Genomic DNA, 19,470 nt, shown 5'->3' with positions numbered 1-19,470 from the left:
CTCTAAGGGCAAAAATAGCCTTCAACTAGCTGCTCCAGCATACAGCAATAAAGATTTGGGGAACTGAACAGCCTGCCTCCACTAAGCAATGTTTTGAAACTCAATCTAATTAGAATGAAATAAAAGCTCTCCAGTTATCACTTTTTCTGTTATAAACAAAATATACACGTTAGATATATTGAAGGTTATTGACAAAAGCATAACATACTTTTAAAATGATCAATATATTAATGAGAAAGAACACCTGTATGGCAAAAATGGCTAGCTATCCATCAATATTTTGTGCTTCCCCTTCCAGAATGTAGAATTGTTTCTGAGATATGACTTCTAAGATATACATAACGTCCATGAAGACAGTTTTCCTCAATGAAATTTGAGAAGGATATATACCACTTCCAACCTGGGGGTAGTAAGAAGTCGATAGGTCTTCTCCAGATTCTCCTCTTAAAAAGGCTGAAAGCAGGTCTGCAGGCCTACTAGAGAATGGACTTGAGGATACGGGGAGGGGGAAGGGTAAGCTGGGACAAAGTGAGAGTGGCATGGACATGTATACACTACCAAACGTAAAATAGCTAGCTAGTGGGAAGCAGCCGCACAGCACACGGAGATCAGCTCAGTGCTTTGTGACCACCTAGAGGGGTGGGATAGGGAGGGTGGGAGGGAGGGATATGCAAGAGGGACTAGATATGGGGACATATGTGTATGTATAACTGATTCACTTTGTTATAAAGCGGAAACTGACGCACCATCGTAAAGCAGTTATGCTCTAATAAAGATGTTTAAAAAAAAAGGCTGAAAGCAGTATAATTCAAAGCCTGGGTAGGGCAGAGCAGAGCCTCAAGATAAAAGGAAACTGGGCTTCTGACAGAACACTGCCTTGACTGGTACATAAAAAAAACAAACACTTTTGTCGTGCTAATCCCCTTAAATTTAGAAGTTAAGGTGTCCACCACTTAATATTAACTTAACTTACACATCTGGTCATTGTTTTTCGGGTTTTTTTTTTTAAGTTTTTCCTGAAAATGTTAATGGAGAATGTTAAAAACAGTAAAAGCATAAAAATAGAAGAGGTAAAATAAGCTCTGAATTTCTTTCTCATTTATTACAAGGTTCTCTCTATTCTTAGATGTTCCAGAAAGGAACAGTGATTAGATAGCTGAAATTGCTGAGCTTCCCCACAGGCAAGTAGACAAGAAATGATTGTGCTATCTTCTATAAAAATACATTGCCATTTTTGGCTCAGGCTCTCGAACAGCTGATATATCACAAATATTCTTAAATTATCTGATACCCTCTCCAACTATTATTAAACTCCCTTTAAGGTGGCAAGCATTAAGCAAACACACACACACACACCCCTTCCATTTCATATTCAATATTTTCTGCAGAAAACAAAATCTTGAGTAAATGACTAATAATTTAATAATATATACCTCATGTATACCACAGGTATTGTAAAGTATAATAAAGTATTCCTCATCTACACCAAAATATCTAAGTTTCCAATTTCTCATCCACAAAACGTAAGCTAGATCAGAGGCTTAGCTGGGGCCTATAGACAGACTTCAGTGAGTATGTGAATACCCCAAAGTCACATGCAAATTTTAAATGTGCCTATGTGGGTCTATAACTTTTTCAACAGATTTTCAAGTGTCCATGTCCCAAAAAAGATAGACTGCTAGACCAGAAAATCAGAAGTAGCTTTATTCTACATTTCAATGACTCTATGATTCTGACTATTGATCTCTGAAAACCTGTGTGATTTTATGCAGTTCAGTTTTTATGCAATGCAGTAAATACATAATTGGCTATTATGAACCAGACATTGTATCAGATCGGAGCTGGCCAAATGAGGCTGTGCCATCTGTTGTTATAAATAAAGTTGTATTGGAACATAGTCACAAACATTAGTTTATTTACAGTTTATGGCTGATTTCACAGTACATCAAAAAAGTGGAAGAGCTGTAAGAGAAAATATATGGCTTGCAAAGCCTAAAATATTTAATAACTGGCCCTTTACAGAAAATATTTCCTAACCTCCATGCTAGATGATGAAGATCAAAGATGTCTAGGTCACAACTTCAGACCCAGTGGGCAACATAATTTTTAATTTATCTATACCCTAAATATTTCCATTGCACCCTATGTGTGTGTACATAAATATACTGGGTTGGCCAAAATCTGACTGGTTTTTTCCATAATATGACTCTAGTAGTGCTTAGTTGCCTTTAACTTCATTTGAAACAATTTTTTTAAGACTGTATTGTGACAGCTGTCATATCAGTGTGCATTTAAAAAAAATAATCAAAATTGGTGAATTTTTGTGTAGCCATTTTAATACTGAAGACGGAAGGAAAAGAGCAACATTTTCGGCATATTATGCTGTTATTTCAAGAAAGGTAAAAACGCAACTGAAACGCAAAAAAAGATTTGTGCAGTGTATGGAGAAGGTGCTGTGACTGATTGCACGTGTCAAAAGTGGTTTGCGAAGTTTTGTGCTGGAGATTTCTCGCTGGACGATGCTCCACGGTCGGATAGACGAGTTGAAGTTGATAATGATCAAATCGAGACATTAATTGAGAACAATCAATGTTGTACCACGTGGGAGATAGCCAACATACTCAAAATACCCAAATCAACCACGTAAAATCATTTGCACCAGCTTGGTTATGTAAATTGCTCTGATATTTGGGTTCCACGTAAGTTAATCAAAAAAAACCCTTTATTTTTCTTTTTTAAATTGTAGAACTTTATTTTTTTATACAACAGGTTCTTATTAGTCATCCATTTTATACACATCAGTGTATACATGTCAATCCCAACTGCCGAATTCATCACACCACCACCTCCACACCCCTGCAGCTTTCCCCCCTTGGTGTCCATACATGTGTTCTCTACATCTGTGTCTCAACTTCTGCCCTGCAAACCGGTTCATCTGTACCATTTTTCTAGGTTCCACATATATGCGTTGATATACGATATTTGTTTTTCTCTTTCTGACTTACTTCACTCTGTATGACAGTCTCTAGATCCATCCACATCTCAACAAATGACCCAATTTCGTTGCTTTTTATGGCTGAGTAATATTCCATTGTAGATATGTACCACATCTTCTTTATCCATTTATCTGTCGATGGGCATTTACGTTGTTTCCATGACTTGGCTATTGTAAATAGTGCTGCAATGAACACTGGGGTGCATGTCTTTTTGAATTACGGTTTTCTCTAGGTATATGCCCAGTACTGCGATTGCTGGATCATGTGGGAATTCTATTTTGAGTTTTTTAAGGAACCTCCACACTGTTCTCCATAGTGGCTGTATCAATTTACATTCCCACCAACACTGTAAAGAGGGTTCCCTTTTCTCCACACCCTCTCCAACACTTGCTGTTTGTAGGTTTTCTGATGATGCCCATTCTAAATGGTGTGAGATGATACCTCATTGTAGTTTTGATTTGCATTTCTCTAATAATTAGTGATGTTGAGCAGCTTTTCATGTGCTTCTTGGACATCTGTATGTCTTCTTTGGAGAAATGTCTACTAAGGTCTTCTGCCCGTTTTTGGATTTGGTTGTTTGTTTTTTCAGTATTGAGCTGCATGAGCTGTTTATATATTTTGGAGATTAATCCTTCGTCTGTTGATTTGTTTGCAAATATTTTCTCCCATTCTGAGGGTTGTCTTCTTGTCTTCTTTATGGTTTCCTTTGCTGTGCAAAAGCTTTGAAGGTTCATTAGGTCCCACTGTTTATTTTTGTTTTCATTTTCATTACCCCAGGAGATGGATCAAAAAACATCTTCCTGTGATTTACGTCAAAGACTGTTCTTCCTATGTTTTCCTCTAAGAGTTTTATACTGTCCGCACTTACATTTAGGTCTCTAATTCATTTTGAGTTTATATTTGTGTAAGGTGTTACGGAGTGTTCTAATTTCATTCTTTTACATGTAGCTGTCCAGTTTTCCCAGCACCACTTATTGAAGAGACTGTCTTTTCTTCATTGTATATCCTTGCCTCCTTTGTCATAGATTAGTTGACCATAGGTGTGTGGGTTTATCTCTGGGCTTTCTATCTTGTTCCATAGATCTATGTTTCTGTTTTTGTGCCAGTACGATATTGCCTTGTTAACTGTAGCTTTGTAGTACAGTCTTAAGTCAGGGCGTCTGATTCCTCCAGCTCTGTTTTTTTCCCTCAAGACTGCTTTGGTTATTCAGGGTCTTTTTTGTCTCCACACAAATTTTAAGATTTTTAGTTCTAGTTCCGTAAAAAATGCCATTGGCAATTTGATACTGATTACATTGAATCTGCAGATTGCTTTGGATAGTATGGTCATTTTCACAATATTGATTCTTCCAATCCAAGAACATGGTATATCTCTCCATCTGTTGGTATCATCTTTAATTTCTTTCATCAGTGTCTTATAGTTTTCTGCATACAGGTCTCTTGTCTCCCTAGGTAGGTGTACTCCTAGGTATTTTATTCTTTTTGTTGCCATGGTAAATGGGAGTGTTTCCTTAATTTCTCTTTCAGATTTTTCATCATTAATGTATAGGAATGCAAGTGATTTCTGTGAATTAATTTTGTATCCTGCTACTTTACCAAATTCATTGATTAGCTCTAGGAGTCTTCTGGTGGCATCTTTAGGATTCTCTATGTTTAGTATCATGTCATCTGCAAACAGTGACAGGTTTACTTCTCCTTTTCCAATTTGTATTCCTTTTATTTCTTTTTCTTCTCTGATTGCCGTGGCTAGGACTTCCAAAACTATGTTGAATAATAGTGGTGGGAGTGGACATCCTTGTCTCGTTCCTGATCTTAGAGGAAATGCTTTCAGTTTTTCACCATTGAGAATGATGTTTGTTATGAGTTTGTCATATATTGCCTTTATTAGATCGAGGTAGGTTCCCTCTATGCCCACTTTCTGGAGAGTTTTTATCATAAATGGGTGTTGCTATTGTTTTCTTTGTTTCTATTTCATTTATTTCTGCTCCGATCTTTATGATTTCTTTCCTTCTGCTAACTTTGGGTTTTGTATATTCTTCTTTCTCAAGTTCCTTTCGGTGTAAGGTTAGATTTTTTTGTTTGTTTTTTGTTGGGTTTTTTTTTGCGATACACAGGCCTCTCACCATTGTGGCCTCTCCCGTTGCGGAGCACAGGCTGCAGACTTGCAGGCTCAGCAGTCATGGCTCACAGGCCCAGCCGCTCCGAGGCATGTGGGATCCTCCCGGACCAGGGCACAAACCCATGTCCCCTGCATCGGCAGGCGGACACTCAACCACTGCGCCACCAGGGAAGCACTGGTTAGATTGTTTATTTGAGATTTTTCTTGTTTCTTGAGGTAGGCTTGTATAGCTATAAACTTCCCTCTTAGAACTGCTCTTTTTGCATCCCATAGGTTTGGATCATCGTGTTTTCATTGTCATTTGTCTCTAGGTATTTTTTGATTTCCTCTTTGATTTCTTCAGTGAACTCTTGGCTATTTAGTAACGTACTGTTTAGCCTCCATGTGTTTGTGTTTTTTACGTTTATTTCCCTGTAATTCATTTCTAGTCTCATAGCATTGTGGTCAGAAAAGATGCTTGATATGATTTCAATTTTCTTAAATTTACTGAGGCTTGATTTGTGACCCAAGCCGTGATCTATCCTGGAGAATGTTCCGTGCGCACTTGAGAAGAAAGTGTAATCTGCTATTTTTGGATGGCATGTCCTATAAATATCAATTAAATCTATCTGGTCTACTGTGTCATTTAAAGCTTCTGTTTCCTTATTAATTTTCTGTTTGGATGATCTGTCCATTGGTGTGAGTGAGGTGTTGAACTCCCCCACTATTATTGCGTTACTGTCCATTTCCTGTTTTATAGCTGTTAGCACTGGCCTTATGTAATAAGGTGCTCCTACGTTGGGTGCATATATATTTATAATTGTTATATCTTCTTCTCGGGTTGGTCCCTTGATCATTATGTATTGTCCTTCCTTGTCTCTTGTACCATTCTTTATTTTAAAGTCTATTTTATCTGATATGAGTATTACTACTCCAGCTTTCTTTTGATTTCCATTTGCATGGAATATCTTTTTCCATCCCCTCACTTTCAGTTTGTATGTGTCCCTAGGTCTGAAGTGGGTTTCTTGTAGACAGCCTATATATGTGTCTCATTTTTGTATCCATTCAGCAAGCCTATGTCTTTTGGTTGGAGCATTTAATCTATTCATGTTTAAGGTAATTATCGATATGTATGTTCCTTTTACCACTTTCTTAATGTTGGAGGGTTTGTTTTTGTACGTCCTTTTCTTTTCTTGTGTTTCCCACTTAGACAAGGTCCTTTAGCATTTGTTGTAGAGCTGGTTTGGTGGTGCTGAATTCTCTTAGCTTTTGCTTGTCTGTGAAGCTTTTGATTTCTCCATTGAATCTGAATGAGATCCTTGCTGGGTAGAGTAATCTTGGTTGTAGGTTCTTCCCTTTCATCACTTTAAGTATATCATGCTACTCCCTTCTGGCTTGTAGAGTTTCTGCTGAGAAATCAGCTGTTAACCTTATGGAAGTTCCCTTCTATGTTATTTGTCGATTTTCCCTTGCTGCTTTCAGTAATTTTTCTTTGTCTTTAATTTTTGCCAATTTGATTACTATGTGTCTCAGCGTGTTTCTCCTTTGGTTTATCCTGTATGGGACTCTCTGTGCTTCCTGGACTTGGACGGCTATTTCCTTTCCCACGTTAGAGAATTTTTCAACTATATTCTCTTCAAATATTCTCTCTGGTCCTTTCTCTCTGTCTTCTCCTTCTGGGACCCCTATAATGCGAATGTTGTTGTGTTTAACGTTGTTCCAGAGGTCTCTTCGGCTGTCTTCATTTCTTTTCATTCTTTTTTCTTTATTCTGTTCCGTGGCAGTGAATTCCACCATTCTGTCTTCCAGGTCACTTATCCGTTCTTCTGCCTCAGTTATTCTGCTATTGGTTCCTTCTAGTGTAGTTTTCATTTCAGTTATTATATTATTCATCTGTTTGTTTGTTCTTTAATTCTTCTAGATCTTTGTTAAACATTTCTTACATCTTCTCAATCTTTGCCTCCATCCTTTTTCCGAGGTCCTGGATCATCTTCACTGTCGTTATTCTGAATTCTTTTTCTGGAAGGTTGCCTTTCTCCACTTCATTTAGTTGTTTTTCTGGGGTTTTATCTTGTTCCTTCATCTGGTACATAGCCCTCTGCCTTTTCATCTTGTCTATCTTTCTGTGAATGTGGTTTTTTGTTCCACAGGCTGCAGGACTGTAGTTCTTCTTGCTTCTGCTCTCTGCCCTCTGGTGGATGAGGCTCTCTAAGAGGCTTGTGCAAGCTTCCTGATGGTGGGTAGAGCTGGCTGTTGCTCTGGTGGGCAGAGCTCAGTAAAACTTTAACCTGCTTGTCTGCTGATGGGTGGGGCTGGGTTCCCTCCCTGTTGGTTGTTTGGCCTGAGGTGACCCAATACTGGAGCCTATCCGGGCTCTTTGGTAGGGCTAATGGCAGACTCTGGGAGGGCTCACACCAAGGAGTACTTCCCAGAACTTCTGCTGCCAGTGTCCTTGTCCCCACGGTGAGACACAGCCATGCCCTGTCTCCACAGGAGACCCTCCAACACTAGCAGGTAGGTCTGTTTCAGTCTCCCCTGGGGTCACTGCTCCTTCCCCTGGGTCCCGATGTGCACACTACTTTGTGTGTGACCTCCAAGAGTGGAGTCTCTGTTTCCCCCAGTCCTGTCAAAGTCCTGCAATCAAATCCCACTAGCCTTCAAAGTCTGATTCTCTAGGAATTCCTCCTCCCGTTGCCAGACCCCCAGGTTGGGAATCCTGACATGGGGCTCAGAGCCTTCATTCCAGTCGGTGGACTTCTGTGGTATAATTGTTCTCCAGTCTGTGAGTCAACCACCCAGCAGTTATGGGCTTTGATTTTACTGTGATTGCGCCCCTCCTACCATCTCACTGTGGCTTCTCCTTTGTCCTTGGATGTGGGGTATCTTTTTTGGTGAGTTCCAGTGTCCTCCTATCGATGATTGTCCAGCAGCTAGTTGCGATTCTCGTGTTCTCACAAGAGGGAGTGAGAGCATGAAAAAAACCTTCTTGACCATATTTCCACATGTGTTTCTCTACTGAAACATAACGAAAACGTTCCGTTTTTAAAACCAATTGTCATGAGCTATGAAAAGTGAATACTGTAATGTGGAATGGAAGAAATCATGGGGCAAGAAAAATGAACCACCACCAACCACACCAAAGGCCAGTCTTCATCCAAAGAAGGTGATGTTGTGTATATGGTGGGATTGGAAGCTCCTCTATTATGAGCTCCTTCCGGAAAACCAAACAGTTAATTCCAACAAGTACTGGTCCCAATTAAAGCAACTGAAAGCAGCATTCGACAAAAAGCATCCGGAATTAGTCAACAGAAAACACATAATCTTCCATTAGGATAACGCAAGACCATGTGTTTCTTTGATGACCAGACTAAAACTGTTACAGCTTGGCTGGGAAGTTCTGATTCATCCGCCATATTCACCAGACATTGCACCTTCGGATTTCCATTCATTTCGGGCTTTATAAAATTCTCTTAATGGAAAAAATTGCAATTCCCTAGAAGACTGTTCTTTGCTTAAAAAGATGAAAAGTTTTGGAAAGATGGAATTATGAAGTGGCCTGGAAAATGGCAGAACGTAGTGGAACAAAACTGTGAATACGTTGGTCAATAAAGTACTTGGTGAAAATGAAAAATGTGTCTTTATTTTTGCTTTAAAACCGAAGGAACTTTTTGGCCACCCCAATACATGTATTCTGAGTAAAAGGGTAAGGAGAAAAAAAGGGAAGAGACAATTACATGACAAAATCAAGAAAGAGGAAGCTATGCACTAGAACACAAAATTTATCTGAGCTTCCTAGAAAATAAGTAGAAAAAAACTTTAATGAAAAAATATTTAACAAGAAAAAACATACCCGTTAATTAAGAGGTCCTGAATAAATTAAAGCACAATACCCTTAAAGCCATTTTAGAGAAAATGCAGAAGCAGCCCACAGAAGGCTGGCTTCTTACAATGACCTTCAACAAAACCAAAGGTTGTACACTTCAGAGAGCACAGGACTAAATAATCCAGGTATGTAGCTGTATGTAGAAGTAACCTCACTTCTAAGCTAGATAAAGTACAGAGAATACTGAGGAAAGCATGAATGAAGAAAGAAATAAATGAAACATCCTTAAACTTTCTCTCTAAATAGGAATTGTCAACATATCTTACTGAGTATCCTAAGCCCACAATTCAAAACTATTAAAAGTAATTGAAGGTTCTGGCCTATATATCATTAACTGAAAGAAAATGTGTATGGCTCAAATCAGTCAGATTCAAACTCTTTTGACCTCTCTCCCAGTAAGAAATATTACATCATAACCAAGCAAAGCACACATATACGCATAAGTTTCTTGCAATATGATTAACCTTTACTACATTCCCCACACCATGTGGTTTTCTATTCTATGTTACGTATTTTTTAAATGCTTGCCATGACCCACTAAATTGCTTTCACAATGCACTCACTGGTCAGGATGCATAATCTGAAAAAGACTGTTCCAGGTAACAAGACCAGAAATTGCAAAGAAAATACGAGATATTGACTTGTGTTTCTTTCCTATTAGAGGGGTGCCCATCCTTCAAGATATAAAACAAACAACTATTCTCAACACCAAAACTTTTCTCAAAAAGCATCTCTGAATCTACGTAAATGTTTGAACTCCAAAATTATAACCACAGATGCTGGAAGAAGTAACTTTGCCCTAGAAAATTTTGAGAACAGGAATTCATCTCTACCATGAAAGAACCTTAATATAGGTTCTTTCCAGGTAAGATAACATTGCCAGAAATGAGTCCTCAAATAACCATATGAGTTAATCTTGAAATAAAAGGATTTACCATTATCCAACTGGACTGTCAAATTATCTTTTTTTTTTCCTTTGGCAATATTAAGTTTAGCTGCTCTGCCTTCCAGTAATTGTCCAACAAGTTCAGTTACTTCCTAAAGCAACTCCTTTAACTGTGATATTTGTCACAGCATAAAAGAGGATATGAGTCCTGTCAGGTAAGGCAGAAAAGCACCTGTTAATCCAAAAGCTACCTCAAGTAGTTTAGTAGAACACAGCTCTGTTTTATGCCACTAAATATAGGATGTTTTATGTTACGTTTATTTTTATGTTTTATGCTCCTAAAAATAGGTCAGTTCTCCCAATCCTGAATATCAGTATAAATTCCAATACAGTCTCTAAAGAATCATTAAAAGTCTGGGACCTGTTTTGAGGACATGCAAGTTAGCCCACAGAAGATTTTTAATCTGTGAAATCAACAACTGACAAAAGCTTTAAATTTTTCTTAAACAAGTTCTTAAAAGAAAAAAAAAATGTAATAAGACTCAACAGTTAAACCTAAAACTGCTTATTCTTTGCCAGGATATTGATGGAGAGAGTTGTATACAATGAGCTGGCTTAGGAAGTTTTAAGGGGATATGTAGTCAGAAATTTGGAGGGGTAAAGGGGTTGCCCATTTTATAAATAAGAATAAGCTATAGTTTAATTTACAGTTTAATTAGATTCACCAGGGACTTCTCCCAAGGAGTTAATAATTACGAAAAGAATTTAGAAAGCTCTTTAACCATCATAACTACTCTAAGTAGAATTAGAAACATTCAGAAGTAAAATAACTTCTTCTGGCACCTTCTCCAGCCGTAGCAATTAATCTATTTATTCTAAGGCCAGAGAGAATACTGAGATCTGTTAGGTAAAGTTCCTAAGAACACAAAGCATCAGCATTAACATCACTATAACACCAGTTAAATATGTTCAATTCAAATGTAATTTAGAAACTATATTTGAGGGAGGGCGGCTATGAAATGATGTACCTAATGGCAACCTCTTACAAGTAAAGTAGATGGTGCCAGAAGACTGTCAAAAATTAATAGCTTTGAAATTGGGTTGAACTTAGGTTGAAACCAGCTTACAAAGCTTTGGGGCAGAAAACAAGTGTATACCAATGTCAGCTATACCTCAAAAAAAAGAAGTAATTGATAAATGAAAGAGAAGGACAGATAACTACTAACTGTAAAAAGGCATCAATGCACTTTGGCCACAGAGCTGACATGTAACAATCATTGGTTTTTTTTCCTTCATTAAACATTTATCAAGGAACTGTTATTTGTAAGCCACTACTCCTCCAGATAAATAAAAATTTCAGTTTCCTTTGTTTATCAAGAAGCAAGAGGAACAAAGAGACTATAAGTAGGAGTCAGAGGCAAGTCTTTGCTTGGAGAGGATGTAAGAAAGCAACTATACTCCAATAAAATTTTTTTTTAAAAAATCCCACTTATGGGCTTCCCTGGTGGTGCAGTGGTTGAGAGTCCGCCTGCTGATGCAGGGGACGCGGGTTCGTGCCCCGGTCTGGGAGGATCCCATGTGCCGCAGAGCGGCTGGTCCCGTGAGCCATGGCCGCCGGGCCTGCGCATCCGGAGCCTGTGCTCTGCAATGGAAGAGGCCACGGCGGTGGGAAGCCCGCGTACCGCAAAAAAAAAAAAAAAAAATCCCAGTTATCATCTTAAAATGTAAAAAAAGATTTGGGTCTCCTCAGGTGTTGATTTTGCATCAGATAAACTGGCCTGTTTTCAGAGTTCTCTGTGAGTGAAAACAGGATTGGGATCCACCTTTTAGGTATTGGAACTAATATAACTAAGGAAGAAAGTCCTGAGTCCCCAAGAAGAGCTGACTTCCATCCCTCTTTCTGTTTCCCTGATGACAACAAATAACTATAAGATCGTGAGTGTAATGAAGAAATAAACAGAAACATAAAAAAAAAAAAACAGAAAAAGAATGAAACACCTGCACTGACACTTTGCTCTGCAAAATCGCCACATGGAAAAGACTATAACTATTATACAAACATTTCAAGCAGTACAGAGCTAACTTAAATTTCTGGGAACTTTTTATACAATGATAAGATTATTGTTTAACTTAATGATGTAATGAGTACTTATCTTACCCAGAACAATATGTCTCCTTTTTATTTAATGTGAAACGCTGTTAAAAACATCAAATGTGCACTAGTGTTCCATGAAGATGTATTTGATTCCTGACCTTTATTTAATCTAGGAAAAATTTAAGGGAAGGGGTCCTGATATATGATCACGTGCATAGGGACAAACAGCAGCAAAGTAAGAACAATGTATTAATTATTGGGATTTGTCCTTTAATCATCCTCAAGAGATGATTAGAATCTATGAGAAAATAAATGAAAGGAATTATATATATAATTGAAGTGATGAAGCTTTTAATCTGGAGACTGGAAGCTGTCTGAAATGATCTGTGTTATTTTGTTGTTTAGATCAGTGATTCCTATACTTACAGATGAGTAAATTTTAAGACAAAAATATATTCAAGTAACTGTCATTCAGTCATCCACCTTTTAATCTTAAAGGAGTAAATAGAAAAAAAAAAGAAAGAAAGAAACTTAAGGAATAAACCTAGGACAAAAGAGCATCAAAATTTGAATGAGTCCAGAGCCCTCACAAACATCTTTCAATCTGTTCTGATGTCATGCAGCAAATTTACATATATTTTAAATATTTTATGACACTAAAAAATATGGAAAACATATATTCTACAAAGGGTTACAACAATGATTAATAACAATCAAAATTTTGGTTTTATCAATACCCTTAGAAGTTACCTGGTGGTGGGACTTCCCTTGTGGTGCAGTGGTTAAGAATCCGCCTGCCAATGTAGGGGACAGGGGTTCGAGCCCTGGTCCAGGAAGATCCCACAAGCCATGGAGCAACTAAGCCTGTGCACCACAATTACTGAAGCCTGCGTGACACAACTACTGAGCCCACGTGCTGCAACTACTGAAACCCATGCACCTAGAGCCTGCTCCACAACAAGAGAAGCCACAGCGATGAGAAGCGCACGCACAGCAACGAAGACCCAACGCAGCCAAAAATAAACCAAAATTAAAAATAAAAAAGAAGTTACCTGGTGGCAAATCAGGATCTGTGGGAGCAGCCTGCTGAATTCTTCTGGGTTTTACTGATGACTTTGTGTTCTCAGTAGTACTACGGTTGGTAGAATTAGAACCACAGCTTTCATGGTCATCCTATTTTTATTTTGAAGAAAGAAAAGTATCAGTCACCATTCAAGAATTTTAAAAAGTTTTGTTGAATGTATGCAAGTTACTAAAATGTGATAAAATAGACTCTTCAGGGTTTTTTTTTAGCTCTAAAAATCTATGTAACCAAAATTTTTCATAATTTGCATTCTTAAACACCATTTTAAAAGTAAGTAGTAGTTTAAAATCATAAATTGTCTATTTCTTTAGTTGGTATCAAAAGACACCACTTGATAATGTCAAAAAAAATCTTATATATGGTTTTAGCAAAAGAAGACAATTCAAAGGAAGCTTTTAAACATTTTCCATTTGAAAATGCAAAATAAATGGAAAGGGTCTTAATATTCCCCTATTTGTTTATATGTTAAGACCCTTACTATTTTGTGAGTTAAATTAAGAATCCAAGCTTTTTAATCACCTTTAATGATTAATCTTAATCATCCTCAGAAATCTTGGCATCCTATTTAACACTGTTCACTGAATTGAATATTGTTCAGATTAGATATAAGGTTTAACTGGGTTTTGATATGGATAACATAAAAACTTCAAAAAAATCATACATATTTTTGAAACCTATACAATGCAAATGAGTACTCTTTTCCTGACTTGATTCAACAAACATTTATATAATGCTTTTATGTGTTAATTGCTGGATTTACAAAAGCAAATTAGATATAATATCTGTTCGCAAAGATTTCAGAATCTATTTAAAACATATATAACCAGTCTACAAGAGTACTTTTTTGTTTGTTTTCAAGTAATAGGAACACAAAGAGTCATTCTATTTGGAAGAACTAGAGAGATGAGGCCGTTAAAACTGAGTGTAGAAATGTTTTAGGTTAAGATTGGAGGCTAAATAGGGAAACCTATAAACAGCACATGCAAGGATAATGATTAGTCAAAAAAAGCCACAGTATACAATGTTTAAGATGGGAGAACAATACCAGAAGCTAAAGGCATGTACTAGTTCAATAAAAATGAGGTCACATTAAGAACCACAGAGACGTTAACACTTAATTTGGTAATTAGGAGGAGGGTGCCAATAACCAAAGGAAAAAAAAAAGGACATTTAGTAATTGCAGTAGAGGGACAGGAGTGGAAGAAGTAAAAGAGTAGTTCAAAGGGTGAATAACAAGTTAAAATGGAAAAAATAAACATAGATTGCTCTTTCAATAAGACGGATATTACAAGGAGGAAACAGATGAGGTAGTAGAATGAGGTAAAAGCATCTGACATCATCTTATTCCTTTTGGGGGGATAAAAGAGCACATTCTGCTTGAATGAGAGATGCATATGAGGAGGCAGAGATCAAACATCTCTCCAACACAAAGGGAAACAGATGGTGTACTGTGCACCATCAATTCATTAATCAATAATAAAACTATTTCATAATGCTTAAAAGAATCGTGATAAATTTAGTTTCTTTTATATATTTGAAGAGAAAATTTCAAGAACAAAAAGAAGGATACCCACTAAATTTACCATTCTAATAGGGTACTAGAGGCAAATAAGAACAATGATAGGCCCTCCTTTAAGACACAAAAATTCTTATTCACTACCACACTAAGAGGATTATACAATAATAAAAGATGAATCTTTTACAATATAGCATGGCTTCAGATGCTAGTGTGATACATTAGCAAAAGAAAAAATTTCTGTTTGAAACTTCATTACAACAAAAAGTTAAAAATTTACTGTAACAAACAATAAAGGAAATTTTTGCACGAACTTACGTTTAAGTTAATAAAAAACTTCACAGCATTTCATTCCACAAAACAGCTTCACTATTCAATCTTTATAATGACATCTTCTGTTATTTTGGGGGATGTTATAGTCTCCAAATACTAAAAGACTACTACTGTGAATAAGACCTTACTGTAATTACTTTTAGTTCAACTTAGATCCTTAAAAATGTCTGTAGTCATACACTTCTGCACAATGTTAACATTAAAAGCACACTATTAATTTTTGAAACATATGGTTGTCTCAAAAGCCCAGAAGTAAAACATATTCATTAAAGAGATGTGAAAAAGTTCCAAGTGAACTGCCAAAACTAGCATAATTATGAAAATATTTAACACTGAAACCATCTGAAATCACATACTGTATATAGATTATAGTGATGTCATAATAAACATTCCAGCCAAAATGCACTAAAACTACTGCAGTCCAATAAATCTGGCATACACGAAATGACAAACATTTTAAAGCAAAAGAAAGAACAAGTTATTTTATTTTTAAAAAGTTATTAGCAGCAAAAATGGGTAAAATGCATAGACTAAATATGAGTTTTCAAATAGTTTAAAAAGAACTGAATAAAGTTCCCTACAAACTACATTTTTTCACTTAAAAGAAAAACAAACTAAATAACTTCATTTGCTTAAACAAAAATTTTAATAAACTTGAAATTTCAGTGTGCCTTAAAAATGGGCATTAATCATGGTACCCATAGGAATATGTACTATGAAACAAACATTACCAAATGTGCAAACATTTCTTTCTTAATTCTGGTTAGGAAATTATGGTTGCATATGTATTATAATTAGAAAATAATCCTTTTGATAATTTTGACTTGTTTTCATTTCAATTACATTTTAATTGCATCAATTAAGTGAGCTTCCATTCAAATCCTGCCCCAACTGAATTAAATTTTAAAAAATAAAGCAAAACAACAATTATAATATTTACTATTAAAACTGGAATTACTTCCACCATTAGTTTGAGTTCATCATCTGCTTTTAACCAGTATGCATCACTTTGGACTATTACACATTTTAATTCATTGAAAGCCTCTAATTTCTAATAAAAGTAACTCTGTTCTCAAAAATACCAGTTAAAATGTTTTGAGATAATTTTTAACCCCAAACACATTACAGTTATATCTTTCTGATTTAGGATGCAATTTTTCCAAAATGTCTGGTAAGTAGATTTCATGGCAAAAGAATGTTGTCTCTTGGGGACCACATAGCTATTTCTGAAAATACTGCCCTTTGCTCCTCATGAAACAAGCAAGAATGTCATTTCCTTACAAAAGTTCCTAACAGAGTGAAAACATGGCAAACACTGTATGTAAACAGACCCATTACTTTCATAATGACTGATCATGGGATCATGTTACATACTTTTCACCTGAGCCCTCACAGGGCTAGTCAATTAAAACTGGAAAACCATCAACTCCCAGATTCACAATAGTATGAATAAGATTGAGGACAAAACTTAAAACAGGTGACTGAATCGTTCGAAGTCCTTGTTTAAAAACAAAGGTTAAAAGAAAGAGTCGAAGAAGGAGAAAACAAAAGACAGAGAAGCGATGTGCCTTATGCTCTTCAGCCTTGTGGCACCAAACTTGGCAAGCAGAGAAGGACTAAGGTTCACCTGGAAGTTCTGGTCACCAAAAGCTCCTGAACAGAGTGTGAGGGCCTTGGAAATGAACCGCTACAAAGCCCTTAGAGACATTCACCTCTATCCCCTCCAGAAGCAGGTATAACGGCAATAGATGCAATAAAGAATCTCTAAAGGTAACTACTTCGGAGAGTCAGAGAGCCAAGTCAAGTCAGCAACGCAGAGGTACAACTGGAGAGTGAGCCAGAAAAAACAAAACACTACCTTTTGTGGTAAAAATGGGAATCTCTGGAACCCCTCTACCCTGACAGCAATATTAATAAACTTAATTTTAGCCATAAAAAAAAATGCCAAGCAACTCCAGTAAAGGAGTGTATGCCCCCAACCTCTTCACACATCAGCTTAAGCCCACAGAGGAGGCTGCTTCCATCTTCTCTCCCATAAGAGTGAGGATAAGGGACTGCGATAGACTGGGGAAGAAGAAAAGAGAGTTTATGCTCCCTTGCATTCTTTTACTTGAACCTCCCAAATGCAGGAATAGTTAACCTGACAGGCCAAAGCTTAACATACAATAAGATGTATTAGGCTACATTTTAATAATGAAAGAGATCACTATACTAACTGTAAACACCTGTGTGATGGAGCCACTCTTCTATCCCTGAGATCCATGTTACTCAGTAACAGGACCAGAGCCATGTTTCCCAGATGATGCAATCACTAGCCATCTCTCCTCTGCCTTCTTTTCACACCCACAGCTAGCCACCTAACCCAGGATACTGCCCAGCCAGAGAACAATCAAACTATGCTGGTTATATAATAGCATCATATGTTAGAAAAAATTTGCTCTTCATTATTGCCTATGACATCCCTTTCCTTCGTATCAGTAGGTATATATCATATTGCCAACCTATCCTTCCCTGTTTTTAAACCACTGGATTGAAGTGGTTAGACCCACCCTTAGATCTGGAAGGTGAAATGGGCAGAAATTAAGGAATGAGAGAACAAAAGTATATACAGAGGCATTCTGGCCTAAGCCACATTCTACCATCTAATATTTACCAAAATTCACTGGGGGTGACTGGGTGTGTGAACCGATTAATAAAACTGCACTTTGTTTTCTTATATGTATAACTTCCTTCAAGGAACACCTGATTTTTTTTTTAAAAAAAAAGTATGTGTCAGGCATTTTGAGAGAAAATAGGGAATACAGATAGATAGTACCCATATTCTGGTAGCTTTACTTTACCTACTTGAGGAACAATACTTATATGCATAAAAAGGTTAAGAGCAATTCAAGTTAGTCAGCTATTACATATGTCACACACACACAAAAAACAGTGAAATTTATTGAGCATTTATATGTGCCAGAACTTTAAGGAGGAGGAGGAAATTAGGGCTTAAGAGGTTCTAAGGTCAAAAAGATACGAAGTAAAAGAGCTGGGATGAATGCCCAGATACATCTGATAGAAAAGTCCCTAGCATTATTACTGATGAAAGACAGGAAAGCAGAGAGAAAGGGAAGAAAGAAGAATGGCAGGCAGAGAGGAAAAGAGACACACAGAAAAAAAACAATTTTTTTATGGCACTTACAATGGGTCATGTACTACTGACACTACATTCACATCTCTTAATTCTCTAAACAACTCTATGAAGTAGACACTATTCCCTATAAAAGAAGATCCCCATTTAAAGATGAGGACACGAGGCATAAAGAGATTAAATGGGTCAAAATCACACTACTACTAAATGGCACAATCTTACCTACATTGCTCTATTGCCTCCAGATGAGAGAAGGCCAACTAAACATAGAGTACTAAGCACCATATATTCTGAGACGGGAGAGATCACAGTGAGCTACAGTAGTCAGGAAAACATCACAAAGGACACGGTTTGAAAAGACTAGGCCCTGCAAACAAAAAAAGAGGGAGGTTGGGGCTTCCCTGGTGGCGCCAGTGGTTGAGAGTCCGCCTGCCGATGCAGGGGACACGGGTTTGTGCCCCGGTCCGGGAAGATCCCACATGCCGCCAAGCGGCTAGGCCCATGAGCCATGGCCGCTGAGCCTGCACGTCCGGAGCCTTGCTCCACAACGGGAGAGGCCACAACAATGAGAGGCCCCGTACCACAAAAAAATAATAATAATAAAAAATCAAAAATAAAACTACCATATAATCTAGCAATTTCAATACTGAGTATTTGCCTGAAGAAAACAAAAACACTAATTTGAAAAGATATATGCACTCCAATATTAACTGGAGCATTATTCACAATAGCCAAGATATGGAAGCAACCTAAATGTCTATCGATAGATGAATGGATAAAGCAAATGTGGTGTGTGTGAGTGTGTGTGTGTGTGTACACACACACGCACAGTGGAATATTACTCAGCCATAAAAAATGAAATCTTGCCACTTGCAATCACATGGATGGATCTAGACTGTATGACACAAGTGAAATAAGTCAGACAAAGAAAACAAATACCACATGATCCCACTTATATGTGGAATCTAAAAAAACAAAACAAAACCTAAACAGACTCATAGATACTGAGAACAAATGGGTGGTTGCCAAAGGGGAGGAAGGTGAGGGGTCAGGCAAAATAGGTGAAGGGGATTAAGAGGTACAAACCCTCAGTTATAAAATAAATAAGCCATGGGGATATAATATGCATCATAAAGAATATGGTCAGTAGTTCTGTAATAACTTTGTATGGGGACAGATTAACACTAAACTTATAGTGATGATCATTTCCTAATGTATACAATTATCAAATCACTGTGTAGTACACCTAGAACTAACATAATGTTGTATGTCAACTATATTTCGATAAAAAATAAATAAAATAAAACAGCCACAGACAATACTTAGCTGTGTTTCAAAATACCCTTACTTATAAAAACAGGCAGTAGGCCCATGGGCCATAGTTTCATGACTCCCACTTTAAAACATTTGCCTTAATAAAAACGTACAGGATAAACAATTACTCAA

General features: G+C 37.1%; 1 protein-coding gene across 1 annotated transcript in view; it reads right to left on the bottom strand.

Annotated features, from left to right (window-relative positions):
- Positions 1-19,470, bottom strand: part of VPS13B (vacuolar protein sorting 13 homolog B) — a 798,623-nt gene that overhangs the window by 746,052 nt on the left and 33,101 nt on the right. Inside the window, exon 4 of the mRNA XM_060287492.2 lies at positions 13,011-13,131. Within this exon, the coding sequence (XP_060143475.1) occupies positions 13,011-13,131 (121 nt within the window). The remainder of the gene's footprint in view (positions 1-13,010; positions 13,132-19,470) is intronic.

Source organism: Globicephala melas, chromosome 17, assembly GCF_963455315.2.
Source record: "Globicephala melas chromosome 17, mGloMel1.2, whole genome shotgun sequence".
Taxonomy (NCBI): Eukaryota; Metazoa; Chordata; class Mammalia; order Artiodactyla; family Delphinidae; genus Globicephala; species Globicephala melas.
The sequence above is the reverse complement of the archived record's forward strand: the minus strand, read 5'-3'. Positions and strand labels throughout refer to the sequence as shown.